We start from the raw sequence: 18,745 nt of genomic DNA, 5'->3' as shown, positions 1-18,745 counted from the left end.
TAATGGTATTATCAAATGCAAGCAAATGTATCAGACTTCATAATTCCTTCCTAGTTAAACAAGCAAATAGTGTTGCAGGCTCTGGTAAGCCGTTGAATAAGGTAACTACTGGAAGTTAATACAAATTAGACAAAACAAAATTACTGAAATCCTTTCCTAAACTTATAGGCTCATCTTTTTCCTTAATCATTAAGTTTAATTCGTATATTCTGATATAAATCTGTCAAACACAGACGTCTCCAAAAAAAGAGGAAGAAGAAGAGGAAGATACAGAGAAAGAACAACCTGACCCACTTCATCAGATTATCCTCTATTTTAGTCGCAATGCTCTCACAGAGAGGAGGTAAGAAAGAGCCATGTTGAAAAGTGAACTGAGTAAAAACACTCAGAAACTGAATTTCTAGTAAAATTTCATAAGTGATCTAACATAACTGCAATTTAGTATTGTCCATGGTGAATATTTTTTTGCTTGTTTGTTTGGTTTGGTACTACGAGCAGCCCTCATAGATGCATTAGAATTTTACAGTAGAATAATAATGGGATTTCACATAGATATATGTATGTTTCCATTATTAAAAATAGTATGTATGTGTTATCAGGAGTATTATCTTTTTATTACCATGTCATTACATATATTTAAATATTTTTTCTTTATAGCAAACTAGAAGATGATCCCTTATATATTGCCTATGCTGCCATGATGGCAAAGGTAACTATGATTTCGAGCTCCATCCATTGCTTCACTCAAATAGTTCCTAATGCTTTCTAAATATTTTCCTTTTCTCTTATGTGGACTGCTCTATACTAGTAATTTCTACATTTTTAATGAAAAAAATGATGTTAAGAGTTAGATATGTAATAAGAAATTTCCTACTTTAAAATGATATTATAAAATTCCAGTAAGTGCAACCCTGTTTATATTTCTTGGCACAGGACTAACATGAGAACAAGCTTAACAGTATTAGTAGATCCATGATATATTCAGAAATTATTTTGGAGTTTGCATTCTGTCAAAAGGAAGTTGATAGTCAGTGTTTGCAACATATTGATTACATCTGATGCTTCCATGTCAGGAGAGTTTGATTATGAAGACAAGTATTATGGATTTAAATAGAGAGATGACATGAGAACAGTTACAAGTTACATATATAGTTGGAAGTATTAATAAATAAGGGAATATCAGCTTCTTAATGTATGGACACAAATAAGTAAGGATTATAGAGATCTAAAATCTAACTGGATTTAGTTATTGCTTCAAAAAAAAATCTTGTAATGTTTTTCTTTTTACAATACAAATACTGTTATAGAAATAGCCATCATATTTCATACTAAGCAAAATTTTGTGATTTTTGTTTCTAACATTTAAAGAGCTGTCAGGAAGAAGAAGAGGAGGAGGAGGAAGACAAAGAGAAGACATTTGAGGTGAGAGTTTAAATCTTATTTCTTTCTGCTTGTCTGAAGTGGAAGAGAGCATATTAAATATAAGCACAAGAATAAATAAAAGAATAAAACAGTGTATATTGAGAAGCTTTACTAGGTTATTCATGTAGAAGAAAGGCAGTGTGAAGGTAAATAGCCTTCAGCATCTTCAGGTTTTTAATCTGTATACGTCATTTGAATCAGTTCCAGTCTGTATTTTATTTTATTTTTTTTTTCCCTCCAAACTTAGGAGAAAGAAATGGAAAAGCAGAGAACTCTTTATCAGCAAGCTCGCTTACATGATCGTGGAGCTGCTGAGATGGTCCTTCAGATGATCAGTGCAAGCAAAGGTAATGTTCAGAGGAGAACAGAAGAGTACATATTGTAAACTTATCATGTATAATGCTATACATATACTTGTGTATAATGACGTAACGCATTATCATATACAACTTTTTATGTCATCTCTGATTTGTACATGATACGTAACGCAGCAAAATAAATGTGAATAGGAACTATGTTAGCTAAAATTTCTGAACTTCCTTTCTGACTGACTACTTTATAATTACAAATTTTATCGACAGTATCCTTATTTTGACAGGGCATACAGGACCCATGGTTGTTGAAACACTAAAACTTGGTATTGCTATTCTAAATGGTGGGAATACAATAGTTCAACAGGTAATGCTTTTCTAACTATTGAATCTTGCTCATATAAAGGAAACAACAAATTGGAGAATTCTAGTTTTATTTTTATTGTTGTTAATTTAATTTTAGGCTAAACAATGAAAATATATTGGAGTACTTGGAGTATTTGTATTGGAGTATTTGGTCCAATAACAGTGATATCATTCCTTACTAGTGACCTACGTTCTGAATGATAATTTAGGGCATTTTTAATTTACATAACTTTAATATAGACTTTTTTCCCCCAAATGTGTGTACTCTAGAAAATGCTAGACTACTTGAAGGAGAAAAAGGATGCTGGATTCTTTCAAAGTCTTTCTGGTTTGATGCAGTCCTGCAGGTAAAAGCAAAGATCTTATTATTACAGTTTCACTTTTATTGAGATTGATGGTCTAGTGCAGGTGGCTTTTTTAGATGTAAATTACCCAAGTCACAGATTCTAGAACTCTGCTTTTTAGTGAAACTATTTGTGGATCAGAGGAATGCTGTGTTAACATCTTAAAATATTTTTCCAACTGAGAAAATAAAGTATAGTCTACATATGCGTTTGAAGCGTTAGTTTGGAGAGGCAGAAATGCAAAATGTAACAGCTCCTTTACTGGTCCCAGATCCTTCAAGATTTCTGGATGGTTCTAAGGATGGAGAAAAGCCATCATTGAAGGAGAGACAGGCCACTGGAGCTTTAGTAAGCTATCAGTTTCTGCACCTCTCTGACATGTCACATAATCTCTTCACCTGAATCCTCTGCATATGTATCAAGCTTGTTAGAGGTGGCATGTGGCCAGTGAGACCATCCATGGTAGTCCATTCACTTGACAAACCAGAACGTCCAATTAGTTAAGGTAAAAGACTCTCCTAAAGAAGGTGGAAAATTGTTGGTGTATCTCATTGCTCTTACAGTAGACAAACTCCTTTCCTCAGCCATTTAGAGCAACAGAACGGTTCTGAAACAGCAGACTGAATGACAAGTGGAGAAGATATCAGAGGAAAGGAAAAACTGTGGAAGGAATGATGACCTGCACTGCAGAAGTTATTATTTAACAGTTGCAGCCTAATTAATTAACATATACTGTCTTTTTTCACATTTATGTAAAACAATTTAGTAAGTACTTTCTCAAACAGGACTTGCAGTGAATGTATTAACAACTGTATATGCATATTGTTCAGGACTTCATTTAAAAAGTTTTTGATAAAATGATTTGAGCACAGAGAAGAGAATGAAAATGATGTTTTGAAAAATGCTTCACAGTTTGTTTTTGAGGATGTCACAGGAACTTAGAACATGTGAATGCACTGCAGCATAACTGAAAAAAAGCATATATCCTAAAATTATATCTGAACTGTTTGAATGAAAATATTCAGACTTAGAAAAATTATCTTCTGCTATTTCAGATGCCGAGCTGTGGCAAAGTAGTACAAAGGCATAGATTTCTGTGTATTTTGACCTTATTAAGTACGGAGTCTCTGATTCTCTCTCTCTCTATATATGTGTGTGTGTGTGTATACATACATATATATATATATATATATCTTTGGACTATGGAATCAAAGACTCTACTTATGTCTTAAAAATAATGTAATAATGTATAAAATATAGAGCAGCAGTGTAGTAGTAGTGAAGTTCAGTGGACAACAGCGTAACTGAGAAGTAATTGCAGTGATGTTCCTTTGGCAAACAGGTTTAAGTCAATATAGAGAGTAATTTCAGATTTCTTTTCATTTATACGTGAAACCATGAATGATGTTACTGGAAGAGAACTTAGATGAGTAGTTAGGCCTGATCTGAGACTCATTACTTTACAGAAATGGACACTGGAGCCTTATTTTCATCCCAAGCACTTTGATTTAATACTTATATTAAGTGCTGTGACAGTGAATGTCGCAGCAGGTCAAGTTAGTTATTGAAGTGCAGTTATTGAAGGCTTCCAGAAATTTCTTAGAAGATAATTTTCCATTGTTTACTGCAGTACTTTTTCATTATTTTTTTTGTTTTTTTATATAAGTGTTCTTGACTTGAATGCGTTTGAGAGACAAAATAAAGCAGAAGGCCTGGGAATGGTTACTGAAGAAGGAACTCGTAAGTACAATGGAACTGATTCCAGTAGCGCTTAAAACATTTGAGCTTCCTTCTTTAAATAGAACTTATTAAACTTGGCTTGAGGTTTCTGTTGTTAAACTGGATATAAATAACTGTAGGTTGTTAAACTGAATATTTTTTACATGTATGAAATCTTTAGCAATAATTTTGATGACAAAAATGTAACTTCCAATATTCTCATCTTCTATTTTTGTTATTTTTCTTCAATCCACAGTCATCGTACGTGAGCGTGGTATGTTTGGGTACAGTTTTCAATACTATTGTTCCGAAAGTCTGTTGCAAATACAGAAAGAAATCTCTAACTGCATCTTCTCAGACATCTTTAGGTTTAGCGTTATGGTGTGCAGCAAGTTGTGTGTTCAGCTTGGATGAAGTTTGATGCTTATTAATGAAATGTCGTTCATATTTAAGGCACAATTTTATTCATAACTAACCATTTGCTTATTAGATATATAATGTGTAGTTTGTTTGTCTTATTTTGTTGCTGTTTTTTATTTTTATTTTTTTTAACCACGGATGCATTGGAGTGCTAAATGCTTTGGCTTGGCTTTTGGACCCCATTTTTCTTTTCATTATTATCAGCCTGTTTCTTTAAATTGCCTTAAAGCAGCATTTATAGTACTGTATTTTTAGCAAGAATCTTCAGTTCTGAAGGATTCTGTAAGACTGTGTTCTGCATATTTAATAATAGAAGCTGTCATGTAATTGTTGTATTTATTTTTTAATATATATTTTTAATATATTTTAAAGGTGAAAAAGTGTTGCAGCATGATGAATTTACTCGAGATCTATTTAGATTTTTACAACTGCTCTGTGAAGGGCATAACAATGGTAAGCAAAATGAGTTAATTTTGGGAAAAAAGTGATGAGTGCAAATGATAACCCTATTCTTAAACATAATTGACTATAACTCATTCTAAGACAATTTTTTTTCTGATTTAGTATTCTGAGGGAAAGTGACACACCAAAAATGTTAATTGTGGATGTTAATTTGAATTTGTAAGTCTTAATGTAGTTTCAGATTTTATGCAGATCATTAACACCAAAACCTCTTGCAAATACATATGGTTTACAGTTATGTCTGTGTAATGATATACTGTAGTTCAATATCCGGCACAGATAATGAGCATCTTTACCCAGCAAGGTACTGAAGAAGAGTAATATATAAAAACAATCTTGTATTTTTCTTTCTTGTCCATACTAACTAAGCACAAATCCTTTTTTTACTTCAGATTTTCAAAATTACCTACGTACTCAGATGGGCAACACCACAACAGTGAATATTATCATTAGCACGGTTGACTACCTCTTGCGTCTTCAGGTGAGGAAAAAATCAGAAGAAAATGAAACGCAACATAATTTTCTTTCCTTTATGTTGATAAGTTCACATTTTAATGGAATCAAAGATGAGGTTCCTCTCTTCTATCCGGGATATAAAAAAAATAATAAAAAATAAAAAGAATTGGATTTAATTTATTTTGTCTTCCTTTTTAAGATAGATGACTTTTCAGAATTCTTCATGAAACCACGTTTGTTAATTTCATTGTTTACTTCTGTAGACAGCATAGTTATATAAAAACATAAGAACCTATTGTCATGAGAAACAGATTAACTGAACGTCAACTTCTGGTGATATGCATGCAGGCAGTAAATATTGCTTTCAAAATCCTAAATTAGAAAATGTGCTTTTCCTTAGGAATCAATCAGTGACTTCTATTGGTACTATTCAGGAAAAGAGGTTATTGATGAATCAGGACAACGTAACTTCTCTAAAGCTTTGGCTGTCACCAAACAAATATTCAATTCCCTTACCGAATATATACAGGTAAATGAAAGGTTTTGTCCAAGATACTAACAATGAAGTTCAGTGATTACACAATTTGATCATGTAATTTTTTAAGTTTGTAAATATTTGGCTTTATTTTTCTTATTTTTTACAGTTGCATTGAATCACTGGCCCAATGTAAAGTTAATACTAAAATAATGGCTTCATATTTGACATGATGAAATCTCTTTTTTTACATGCTACATACCAAAGAAATTATAAGAAACTTTCTTGTGTAGCTTCATGGAAGCCTGAAACTTGTTTGCTGTTTTGTTGTTGTTGTTGTTTTGTTTGGTTTTATTTTATTCAGATAGAAGCCTTAGGAAGGTGAAGCATTACTCTGATTTTATATAAGTAAAAAATGTTTTTCTTATTTTTTAATTTTTTAGGGACCTTGCATCGGTAACCAACAGAGTCTGGCTCATAGTAGGCTGTGGGATGCAGTTGTTGGATTTCTTCATGTATTTGCCAATATGCAGATGAAACTTTCACAGGTATTTTGGAAGAGCCAAGTAATGCTTCTTTGTATCTGGTTATAAATTAGTCAAGTGAACAGTGAAAGCTGTGAATAAAATAACATACTGGCTCTTGTTGACTGCATGGGTTATTGCCATGTAAAGGTACAACACTGAATCTTCCAACAAACATCTTCATACCACTCATTTTAGCTGCCAGTCTTCGCTGTGCACATATCTTTTCTTACACAAGATCACTCCTTTCAACTCATTTATACCTTTCTGTTAGTGCCTGCAGCAATTTATTCCCTCCCTCCTTGTTGTCAAAGCCTGATGATCTGTTACATCTGAAACACCTTTAAAAGCATGGTTCCTATGCTACAGATAGAGGACAAGAGAAAAGCTGGGAAGGATTGGAAGAGGAGGGAATGTGACAGTGAGTGGACAAGAGGACTACAAACAGTGTTCATTTCACTGTGCACGGCTTCACCCCACTCCTGTTTCAGTCCCATACACTCACTCAGTGAAACGCTAGAGAGTCATTTCTTGCCCTGTATTCAATGTCTCTGTACCCTCTGATTTGCTCAAACTTCTTGCTATTATACAAAAGTATATCATAATTCTGTGGACATATAAATGTTAGATGTGAAATCGTATTAGTTTTGTCAAATTCTGTACTGTATTTTCTAAACCTGCTAAAATACTAATTCTATTTTAAGTGGCAGTACATTATGCCACAACATATTCCCTGTGAAGTGAAAAAGGATGTTTTTATTCTGAAAATACTGACAGATATGTGGAGTACCAGCTTTGTGAGTTTCTACTATCCCTTATCTGCACTTCACTATTTCATAATGCTTTATTAAAGCTTTATGGTAATAATACCTTTTGCTGCAGTAACTTACCGTGCTATTGTTATAAGACCTTTGATAGTAATCATAATAATTACAAGGAAATTTTGCTGAAGAATGTGAACTAAATTCAAATGACTGTCCTGCATATTGTTTCACTCTAAATGCATCCCACATAAATACAAAGAAAAAAACAACCATATGCTCTGTGCTGTTTTGTTATTTGTTCTTTTTTGTTTGTTCTACTTTTTAATACAGGACTCTGCTCAGATTGAACTGCTTAAAGAACTGCTAGATCTGCTAAAGGATATGGTTGTGATGTTGTTGTCATTACTTGAAGGTTCGAGCTATTTCTCTTTTTATGATTAAATATTACTGTCTCAGCTCTATAGTGTAAAGTCCAATGATTATGTTAATATTTCTAAACTTTTCTTTATTTACCTCTAATAGTATATAATGCCAGGATGAAATTGATTTCATATTTAACAATTAGTCTGAAATATGAATATCCATGAAAAAAAGAGGTCTTCTGCAGACAGGCATATTGGGAAAAAAAATATGAAATGAAATACAGAAATAGAGGTTTTGGTTCAGTTCTCAGTGTGAATATGAAGTTCCTTTATTTAAAATATAGAGGCATCAAATAACTCAATGTTTTAACACTACTTAGGTAACGTTGTAAATGGAACGATTGGAAAACAAATGGTCGATACACTTGTCGAGTCATCTAGCAACGTAGAATTGATCTTGAAGTTTTTTGACATGTTTCTCAAATTAAAAGATTTAACTAACTCGGATGCTTTCAAAGAGCATGACCCAGATGGTAAGGGCATCATTTCAAAGAAGGATTTCCAGAAGTCAATGGAGGCTCAAAAACAATATATACAATCAGAGATTGAATTCCTGCTGTCATGTACAGAAGCTGATGAAAATGATATGTTCAACTACATTGATTTTGTAGAAAGATTCCATGAACCAGCCAAAGATATTGGCTTTAATGTAGCAGTTTTGCTAACAAACCTTTCAGAGCATATGCCTAATGACTCACGCCTTCAGAGCTTACTTGAACCTGCAGAAAGTGTTCTTAATTACTTTGAACCATACCTTGGTCGTATTGAAATAATGGGTGGAGCGAAGAAAATAGAAAGAGTTTACTTTGAAATCAGTGAATCCAGTAGAATGCAGTGGGAGAAGCCACAGGTGAAGGAATCCAAAAGGCAATTCATATTTGATGTTGTAAATGAAGGTGGAGAGCAAGAAAAAATGGAGCTTTTTGTGAATTTCTGTGAAGACACGATCTTTGAAATGCAGTTAGCATCCCAAATCTCTGAGACTGATTCAGCTGAGAGACCTGAGGAAGAGGAAGAAGAGCCTTGCTATGTTGTGGATATCGGAGATGATGAGGAAGAAGAGAAGTCCCTGGAATCTCCTTCAGCTTTTGCAATGGCCTGTGCTGCAGTCAAAAAGAACGTAGCCAACTTTTTTAAAATGGTTACTGTGAAGAACCTAAGGAAACAGTACAGGAAAGTCAGAAAGATGACAGTAAAAGAGATGGTGAAAGTGTTTTTCTCTTTTTTCTGGATCCTATTTGTAGGGGTGTTCCAACTGTTCTTTACTATAGTGTGGGGAATTTTCCAGATTCTTTGGAGCACCGTATTTGGGGGTGGACTGGTTGAAGGAGCCAAAAACATTAAAGTTACAAAAATACTAGGGGACATGCCTGACCCAACACAGTTTGGAATCCATGATGATGTCACAGAAGCAGAAAAAACTGAAGGTGCTGAGCATGGCATTAGAGATGAACTTGTGCAGTTTGTAAAGGGTGAAAAGGGAGAAACTGACATAATTTCAGATATTTTTGGCATTCCTACTAAGAAAGAAGGTGGCTCAAAACATGGTCATGATGCTGGACTTGGAGATATTGCAGAAATACTTGGTTCTGATATCCAGTCTTCTCTGGAAAACAATGTTCGTAAGAAAAAAGGATTACAGGTATGTGAAGGAGATTTTGTATTTCTTTCCAGGAAATAATAATATATATATATATATTACTGGCTTTTCTAGTCGCAATTGAATTATTTGTAAGCTAACTGACTGATGTTATAGATTAGAAGATATTTTATAATCTCTACTCTTAAAAAAAAATTTCCATCACATTCTTGTTTGTTCTGCATGATCATTTTTTTTTTACACTATAGTATACTTCAGTTACCTTTTAATTTACTTTCTCAATAATAATGGTATAATTATACAATATATTATAATATATAATATAATATATAATTATCTTCTTTCTTTTACATTGTGTAGTAGTCATACCCTAATCATATACAATAAAATAGCCTTTTTCCTGATATTTGAAGTAATTTTCCCTGAATTTACTTTTACTTTAGTGTTTATTGTGTTTTCATATTTTTTTATTGCTTATTAAGAATTTATTCTGTTCCTCTCTGCTGAGATGAATATGTTTTATAATTCTATTTAAACATGGACCTGAGCTACACATCAAAACCCAAATGCTTTTGTCAGATTAGAAGGGCTGTTTATATTTGAGATTTGTTTCTAATTGGTATTGAAATATTTCTTTCTTTTGATTAGATGTAATCCACCTATTTATAGTATGCTTTCCAGAAATTTCAAGAACCTTCATTATACAACTTTTTAGTTCATTATTTCCTCTTCATTCAAATGTTTTCATCCAAGATTTAATTTCTTATTTATTATTATTTATTATTTATTATTATGTATACTAAAAATGTTACTTTTAACTTAAGGATTTTAGGTCAGAGTAAATAGTTTTAAATTTTCTTCAACAAATATTTCTTATCTTTGATTTGTACATTTCTCCCAGATTTCTTTGTAAGTATTGATAAAAATGCTCTACTGCTTATTGAGAACTTTCAGTTATCAATGTGACTTCAGTTATCCAACTTAGCTGCCTTTTACATTAATGTTATTTAGTGAAATCTACCAAATTACTTTTTGCACAATCTATATTACAATAAACTGCTATTCACACTGTGCATATGGAAAGTTTAAGTAGTCTAGTTAAAGCAATAACAGGATTATATAAATATTGACTAGAACTCAGAAAAGAAACAGCAATGCAAAAATCAAGAATTCTCTTCAGAATGTTTTGCACAACCATTCACAATAATAAAAGGTACACAAATGGATAGAAACAAAAATCTGTCTGTATACTGAAAAAAAAAAAAACAACAACAACAAAAACCAGTTGTGTAGTGATAAATGGCATTACCATCCAGCTAGAAAAACTACAAAATAACTTATGGAATTGTGTGATCATGGTGAAGATAAATAGGACTTAGGTTTTACTGTAAGGTTTGATAAACCTGTGCTGAGAGTCACACAGGTTCACAAATATGGAAACAAGTGAAGAGTAAACTAACAGACTGCAGATAAATCTAGCTATTTGTAGCAATGAAATCAAGATCTAACTGAGAAGTTAGAAAAACATTAAAATAGCAGATGCGAATCAGTGATGTAGCGCATAAGAGAGAAAAAAATCTGATTTTGTATGTAAAATTATGGATTTTTACATTATCATAACTACTCAGTAGGAAATCTTGGAACTACATTACAGTTCTACAGGAATATTGTATCAATGAAATCATCAATTAACACATGTCAAAGAAGCAAACTGAAGTTCTGCATTATCAAGAAAGGAATTGATGGAATTATAACACAGAGCACTGTTATGCCAAGTGAACCTAAGATAAACCAGCACCTTGCAAACTGGAGTCTCCCATTTCAACAAGAATATAATTGGACTGAAATAGATTCAGGGAAACTGAAAAAATTACCATAGTATGGAACAAATCTTGTGTATGCAATCAAGTAGGCTACGGCTCTTCAGCCTGGAAAGAAGACAACTAAGAGAGCATATGATAGAGGGATAGAGAGGATTTATTCATTCTTTCTCCACCCTAACCCTTGGAAGAATCAGGAGCAAAAAAAATGATCCCAGAATTATCCTTCATCAGCTTGAGAACTTCAGGAAACTTTTTTGGAGGGAAGAGTTATACATGCTTGCATTGCATGTACTTAGATAAGGTTCCGTAAGAGAAGTGAAATGAGCAAGGCAAGATCTATTTAGTAAATTCTTCTGTACGTTCTTTCACTACATCTGTACAAGAGCAGATGACCAGTGATGAAAAAGTTTAGGTAATGTATTTATGCAAAAGAAGGAGAAATGTACAGTTCACCAGTAGACAACTAAGCATGTTGAAAGAATACAGAAAAGAGTAAGAGCTAAGGCAGTTTTTTACAAAAGTGTATGACTATAAATTTAGACAATTTAGATTCCTTTCATAAGTCTAGATTCTGAATCTCAGCTTGTTCAGTGAAGCTTAGATACTTGAACTGCTTTTGCAGTGAGCTTACTTTAGTCTGGCAACGCTGGGCATAAGGATGTTTGAAATTCAGGCCCTAGCTTCTCTCTTGCAGCTAACAATCTGTAAAATTGTGCGTTGGTTTTTCCTTATGTGAAGGGGCTGTTTGAAACATATGCTTAGATGATTGTGAGATGTGCCAGTAAAATTTTAGTGGATCATCTAACCAACTAATATAAATAGTTTGAGAAGATACACTGTACATAAAAGTTGTTTAGGTTTTTGTCAGATTCCAGTTGCACCAGTTGATTTTGACAAAGTAATTGAGTTTTGCAATGCCTAATAATCACACAGATCTTTTTCAGATTTTTGATGCTGTCACTGACACAGTATATTATTCTTCATTTTATACTTGGAAAGAGGCAAATTGATTTTTTACACAACCAGTAGCTGCACTGAGTCTTTGTGAGTGAACTTTATATTTTAAGGTACAGCTTGGATGTAGTTACTTACCTTCATCATCTGATAACAGTGAGTAATTAGGTTATTCAGTTATCTGTACTCGTTACAGTACTGATAACACTGTGTTTAAAAAAAAGTTATCAAAAGAAGATATGAAGCATTCGCAGTTAAAATCTTGTCTGAGCTATCTAATTAAATGAAATCAAAGTCTTTACAAGAGTAAACCATAATAAAAGATGTAGTGTGGTAATTATTTAATTTCTTAGAAAACAGTCACTAATGTTATCAAAAATTTATTTGAGAGGCTTCATTTTGACAGTTAATGTTTTCCACAGACACCTGAAACTGCGAAAGAAGCTGAAGCAGAAAGAAAAGTGGAAGCTGAGAAGGCTGAGTATGTTATCTGTACACAATTCCTCTTTAAATCCTTGCTACTTCCTAATATTAGATAACTTTGCCATAATGAATCTAAGCAATATTCTGAATAGCAGCACAGTCTCTAAGAGGTAGCAGTATGTCCCAGCGGACAACAAAATTTGAATACAAACTTTTAGACAGAATTTGACAATTCTGCACGTATAAGTTCATGGTCATTGTCTTTAAAAAAAAAAAAATAATAATTTAAAAAATGAGTAGCAGTCCTGAAGAAAAGTTTGCAGCTTGTCAATACTACAAGACAATAATGTGTAGCAGTTTCAAAACTAATTTGCATTTAAAATCAAACGTTCTGAATTAGAATTTCTTCTAAATTAATGCATTTACAGTGCAGAAGTTCATCAGGGCATCTTACTTAGCTGATCTTTCTTCTAGCATGGAAGATGGTGAGAAACAGGATAAAGCAAAGGAAGAACAGTCTGAGCAGCCGGAAGAGGGAAAAACAAAGAAAAAGAAGCGAAGGCATGGACAAAAAATTGAGAAACCTGGGGCTGTTATGGCTAATTTCTTCAAAGCTTTGGAAATATATCAAACAAAAATGCTTGTAAGTCTTTTCTTAAATTTTATTCAACGTTTATTCATATAATAGAATGTTTGATTGAAATCTAAGGGAAAAATTATAACAGAAACATAGTCCTGAGTTTTCAAAAGACTGGCTGTATTGATTTTTTTCTCAATTTTTGTAATACTTTGTAGAACTATATAAATAGCAAGAATATATGTGTGTGCTTAATGGGACAGACTAGGTAGCCTAAGCTCCTTGTTAGGAGGTCTGTCTTCTGTGATCTAGAATCTTTTATTCTACTTTCTTGAATAGGGAGTGCCCATAGTTCTACAGCATCTTCTTTGTTCTCAAAAATATCAAATTAAGAACTCTGAAAACTTCCCACGTAGTTTATTCCAGCACTTCTCTTGTAGATTTCCGCCCATACAGTTTCTATTTGTCTTCTTATTGCAATTCTGTGTCCATTATTTTACCATTAAATGGACTGCCAAGAAATGCATTGCTTGTTTTAACTGGCATATGAGGGCAGCACAATTATGTATTTACATTCTTAGAAACCTTAATGCTTACCTTCCTCATTTTGATGTTATCTAAAGGCTATCGCTAATTTGTTTTGTTTTTCCACTTCATTTGCAGCACTACCTGGCAAGGAACTTTTATAACTTACGGTTTCTTGCTCTATTTGTTGCATTTGCCATCAACTTTATTCTGCTATTTTACAAGGTAAGCTTTTGCATTATTCTCTAAATGTTTTTTTGGTTACTTCCAGAGGAACATTTAATGTTGGTTTTAGGGCTGTTTTAATGAAGCAAATATTACAGTTCTTTCAAACACAAACTAAATGCATTTAGCTATGAAGTAGTTAAAATAATATTTTAAGCTTCATATCTAAAATTTGTGATGTGAAACTTATTTTGGTTTTACTTCACTCAGGATGAATGAAAAGACAAGTTGAATTTGTGTTTCTAGGCATTTTTAATTTATTTGCCTAAGTCTGTTCGTGTTTCCATTGTTTATTTTGACACTGGAAATTTAAAATCCAACTAAAATATCTGTCTTGTTTTTTTAAATCTCATTTGCTTTAAGGATACAGAGGGACTTAACTATAATCAGCTATTATATTTCCCCCTTTTCTAAGAAGTTTTTTTTTCCCCAGGAAATACTTTGTACATAATTTTAGAATCATATATTGCCAGATAATTGTAAACTGTCATATGCCTGTACTTGCTGCTCCTAGATTTTCTTTTTAGTGAAATGAGGTTACATAGAGAATTCAGCTGTGAAAATGAATTGATGTTGCTGTTAAAAGCTAATAGGTCTTATCTACTATCTTCACAAGAGCAGGCTTTATAAACATCAGTTATTAGGAAGAACTTAGGGATTTGTCAGTATGATAAAGGAAAAGCTTTTGAGTTTATTGTGTGTATTCAATGTGCTTGAATTTCTCTTAGGTGACAGAAGAGCCACTTGATGAAGTGGAGGAAGACTCTAACCTCTGGAACTCTTTTGAGGAAGAGGAAGAGGAGGAAGGAATGGTATTTTTTGTTTTGGAAGAAAGTACAGGTTACATGGCACCCACTCTCAGAGCACTGGCAGTTATTCATACTATCATCTCCTTTGTCTGCGTGATTGGATACTATTGCTTAAAGGCAAGTTCTGAATCTTATTACTAATCTACATTTGGTAAAGCATGTTGTTCCAAAGTGATTTTTGGAGCTGAGATTAAAATACCAGTTTTATCTACTTCTTTACAAATTAATACGTAGATGCAACCAAAACCATTCTACGATTCTATGATTCCAAGCTTTCCTCACATACGAAGTCTGGCAGGGATGGAATTAACTTTTTACATATCACTGTGTGTGTTTGGATTTGAGTCTGAGACAATGTTGGTAGCATCCAGATTTTGCTTCTTGCTGAGCAGTGCTTGCACTCTGTGAACATTTTGTCTTTGTTACCCACTCCATGTGATCCCCAGTGACTATGCTGGGAGTGGGCAGAGGCTGGGAGGAAGCACAGCCGGGAGAGCTAACCCAAACTGGCCAAGCAGCTATTTTGTACCATATAATGTTTTGCACAATAAGAAAATCTGGGCTTGGTAGCAGAACTTCTTTTTCAAGGTGGCTGTTGTTTGGCATTGATTTGCTTGTGGAAAGTGGGGAGTGACTGCCTTTACATCACTTTGTTTTTCTTCTCTTTAAACTGTTTTTGACTCAAGACAAAAGTTTTCTTGCTCTCTTCCTGTTCTACTAGGAGTGGGGCACAGTGAGTAAGCAGCTGTGTAGGTACTTAGTTCTCAGCTCAGTACCTATAGGTAATTGAGTATTATGAGGCAATAAGGTAATACTATAGCATTTAAACCATTCAGAGTTGAGAGACCTTGGTTTTATGTTTAGTTTAGACAAAAATTTGGTTACCATTTAATCAAATACTCTGTTTTACAAAGAATTAGAAGAAAGGCAGTAATACTTCCAGCAACCTCTAATTTGAATTTTTGGATGTAATGGCAAGCTTGCTTTATATGAGGTTATGAAGGAAACAAACAATTCTAGCTCACCAAGGCAATCCATCCTTCTTAGTTCCTTGTCCCTCTCGTTATTGTTGACTTGCTCATTTTGCTCATTTCAAAGTCATACTGTGTTAACCACAGTTACCACTGCAGAACAGCAGGACTGGCAGCTGTCAACAGAATTACAAAATCAAGATAGCGAATGCAGTGGTGTCTTGAATCTTGTTTTATGTTTTATGTTTAATTTCATTATTTAGTATAAAAATACATGTATATTATTCATGATATTCTAAGAGCTGCAAGGAAGAACTTGTTTATCAGTAGCAGAAATCAACACTACCACTGGCATGAGATCACCTCAGTCACATCTCTGATTGTTTTCTCCATTTGTCAGAATTGTTTGGGTTTATATAGTAATATAAAGAGTATGATGTAGATAGAACATTAGTTTCCAGCAACATGGAAACCTTAACTAAGATGTCTACTGTCATTTTCATAGGTCCCTTTGGTTGTATTCAAGAGAGAAAAGGAGGTAGCTAGGAAGCTGGAATTTGATGGATTATACATAACTGAACAGCCATCTGAAGATGATATTAAAGGACAATGGGATCGCCTGGTTATAAACACACCGTATGTAAAATTAAGTGTACAAATATGAATTGTTTGTATCTATTGTAGTTTATTAAGCCACTGATATAGAACCTCAACTGTTCACAAATACCTACTCTGTCTAAAAGAAAGGCATTTTTCACTCTGTACCAGGTACTACAGTAGTAGATTCTAATTTGAAATATGCCTTTTCATTATTTGCAAGAATTGTGCATCTTTTCTCACAATCTCTCCCTAAGATATTTTACAAGTTAGTCACTACCGAGAATCTCCCCTGCCTCAATTTCATATTCATACTCCATAGTATTATTCTCTCCTGCATCTTTTTTCCCATTTCTTGCTAACAAAATTTATAAATGACAAGGAAATTAAACTAAGTGTAAAATAGAAATTGCAGAATTTGAGTAGGCCCTATAGGCATAATTGTCAGCTTCTATGCATTAGCAAATACTACAGTAGACATATGCTGATTCTAAGAGACTCACCTGCCGTTCTGTATGTGGATAATAAAACTGCAGGCAAGAGAAAGAAAAATGTCAGCAGGCTCTTCCTGCTGAGCTATAGCAGTCATTCTGAGAGGTCACCTTGAATTTCTTTCCTTACTCCAGACGCTGTTTAGCCAAAATAGCTGGATACATGATTCAATCTAAATTGCCACAACAAAATGCTGTCAAACAGGTTATTTCTGAGTAAACCTAGCACAATTTAATTTGAAGAGATAAATTTAGAGCTTTTGTTTAAAGATAATTCTATAAGCAACAGTCATTTGCCCTTGGGCAAATTAATAAAAATCAGAAATGTGGGTAAATAGCTGATTTTAATCTTTCATCAAAAAAATGCATAAATATGTTCCACCAATTTGGCACACATTAGAGAAGTTACAATGCAGTTTTTATGGAGACATGTATGGAGGCATAAATAACTATTTGATAAAAACAAGATAGCAAAAATCACCAACTCAGTGTATCAGTTACACTATGCTGTCTAACAACCAAAATATCCATCTTATCAGACATACAATATTTTTGTACATGATAAATAGCACCATTGGTACTCTGATTAAATTTACAGTGTCCACATTATCAGAAATTCTTGAACGTATTATTTTCCAACAGAGAATTAAGAATTTTTCATTTATTTTAGCTTGAAATTTAGACTACAATAGAAAGTCACTTGATTATAATATTTTTCAATGGTGACAAAATATTTTTAAATCCAGACTGATCTTTTGCATGGAGACAGCTGAATGCTAGAAAATCAAAATAAGCAGTAGTAAAAGAAAAAACAATTGCTTCTCAGTTTATAAGATTCTCAGAAAAGTTTACTGTCAGCTATAGGTGAATTCAGTATCCTAGCCTGATTTGCTAATTCTGTGTTGTTTTTTTTTAATAATAATAATTTAATTTAACAATTCTTAGGGTCCTTGTCTCCAACAGGCAAGAGTAAATTATCATCCAGACTTTTCAGAGAATTTTTTTCTTTCTCACTCCTGATTCAGTTGAAGCGTAGAGAGAATAGTAGAGAATTCTAACAGTGAAACTCTCATCTGTTCTACTGATACTTTTCCAAGGACAGTCTTAATATTTTCAACTCAGTATCTTTGTAAAAATGCAGAGAATCCTTCTGTAAAGTTCAAACATCTGAAGTAATGAGAAGTATAGGGAAATCAATGAAATAATAGATTGATATGAGGCAGTGGAAGCACAACACATCTGCAACACGTTACAGATACAAACCTCATCATGAGGAAAAAGGCTGTTGTGAGCAATTTAAAATTGTCAGTGCTTTTAGAAGTGCCTCTAGATAATGTGGACACAGAGATCAGTTAGTTAAGTTGGTTCTTTTAGTCTTACAGCTGGCTGGGTACCCTGGTCTTAACATTTTCTTAGGACCTCTGTCGGAAAATGTTTTTAGCTGACTTCCTAGAAGAAACTAATTTGCATCATAGGCCCTGTTCGTGCTGGTGTGTGACCAGTTTCAAACACATGGGAATGAAAATGCAATAATCATTCATATTTTCTTCTGCATAGTTGCTCTGGAGAGTCCAAAACACAGAAATCGTTATCTTTTAATCCCATATGTTTTAACCTAGCCAGACTTACTAAGAATACTAACTACTAATATGCTAAGTGAAACAGATAATGCCCACTGAAGTGGCATAAATCTTGTCATCTCTTTCTTTAGCAATACTGATGTACCAAGACAACCTCATTTTCTGTCACTGTTGCAGAGTTAATTAAGCTGCCTTTTGTCAAGATAAATTTTGCAGAATATATAATATCTACATATCTTCTTTGATTTATGAAGCTCCTGAACATGAATAAGTGGAAGATTCTCAGTTTATTATTTTTCTGATCCTTGTTATGCCTTTGAGCCAGTAGTGGCACAGGCTCAGGCCCCATTAAAAAGAATACAGCAGAGGATTCCCAAACATAGGGAAACGTTCAAAAGTGCTACATCAGGCTGACTGGTGAAAAGGTACAAGTAGAAAAATCAGAGGAGGTACAAAAGAAAAATTCTAAACACTGACTGAAAACA

The 18,745-nt window shown here is 33.4% G+C and overlaps 1 protein-coding gene and 1 long non-coding RNA gene across 17 annotated transcripts in view; one reads left to right on the top strand and one right to left on the bottom strand.

The window, feature by feature from the left end:
• RYR3 (ryanodine receptor 3) overlaps nt 1–18,745 on the top strand; it is a 202,157-nt gene that overhangs the window by 171,026 nt on the left and 12,386 nt on the right. For 13 of the 16 annotated variants that reach the window (XM_090141242.1, XM_090141245.1, XM_090141240.1 and 10 more), the window contains 19 exons: nt 234–343; nt 658–709; nt 1,369–1,422; nt 1,670–1,769; nt 2,021–2,100; nt 2,370–2,446; nt 4,110–4,183; nt 4,419–4,436; nt 4,955–5,035; nt 5,437–5,525; nt 5,901–6,029; nt 6,419–6,523; nt 7,594–7,675; nt 8,006–9,327; nt 12,485–12,543; nt 12,960–13,128; nt 13,726–13,812; nt 14,541–14,738; nt 16,098–16,228. In XM_090141242.1, coding sequence (XP_089997368.1) covers nt 234–343; nt 658–709; nt 1,369–1,422; nt 1,670–1,769; nt 2,021–2,100; nt 2,370–2,446; nt 4,110–4,183; nt 4,419–4,436; nt 4,955–5,035; nt 5,437–5,525; nt 5,901–6,029; nt 6,419–6,523; nt 7,594–7,675; nt 8,006–9,327; nt 12,485–12,543; nt 12,960–13,128; nt 13,726–13,812; nt 14,541–14,738; nt 16,098–16,228 — 3,017 coding nt within the window. The remainder of the gene's footprint in view (nt 1–233; nt 344–657; nt 710–1,368; nt 1,423–1,669; nt 1,770–2,020; nt 2,101–2,369; nt 2,447–4,109; nt 4,184–4,418; nt 4,437–4,954; nt 5,036–5,436; nt 5,526–5,900; nt 6,030–6,418; nt 6,524–7,593; nt 7,676–8,005; nt 9,328–12,484; nt 12,544–12,959; nt 13,129–13,725; nt 13,813–14,540; nt 14,739–16,097; nt 16,229–18,745) is intronic. The other 3 variants (XM_090141246.1, XM_090141239.1, XM_090141237.1) reach the window with 1 other exon arrangement.
• Nucleotides 1–18,745, bottom strand: part of LOC149917828 (uncharacterized) — a 37,130-nt gene that overhangs the window by 11,318 nt on the left and 7,067 nt on the right. The window contains exon 4 of the long non-coding RNA XR_016466924.1: nt 5,511–5,626. This is a non-coding gene — a long non-coding RNA (uncharacterized LOC149917828). The remainder of the gene's footprint in view (nt 1–5,510; nt 5,627–18,745) is intronic.

Source organism: Phasianus colchicus, chromosome 5, assembly GCF_987193195.1.
Source record: "Phasianus colchicus chromosome 5, bPhaCol1.hap1.1, whole genome shotgun sequence".
Lineage (NCBI taxonomy): Eukaryota > Metazoa > Chordata > Aves > Galliformes > Phasianidae > Phasianus > Phasianus colchicus.
Note: the sequence above shows the minus strand (reverse complement) of the source record. Positions and strands in the feature narration are given on the sequence as shown.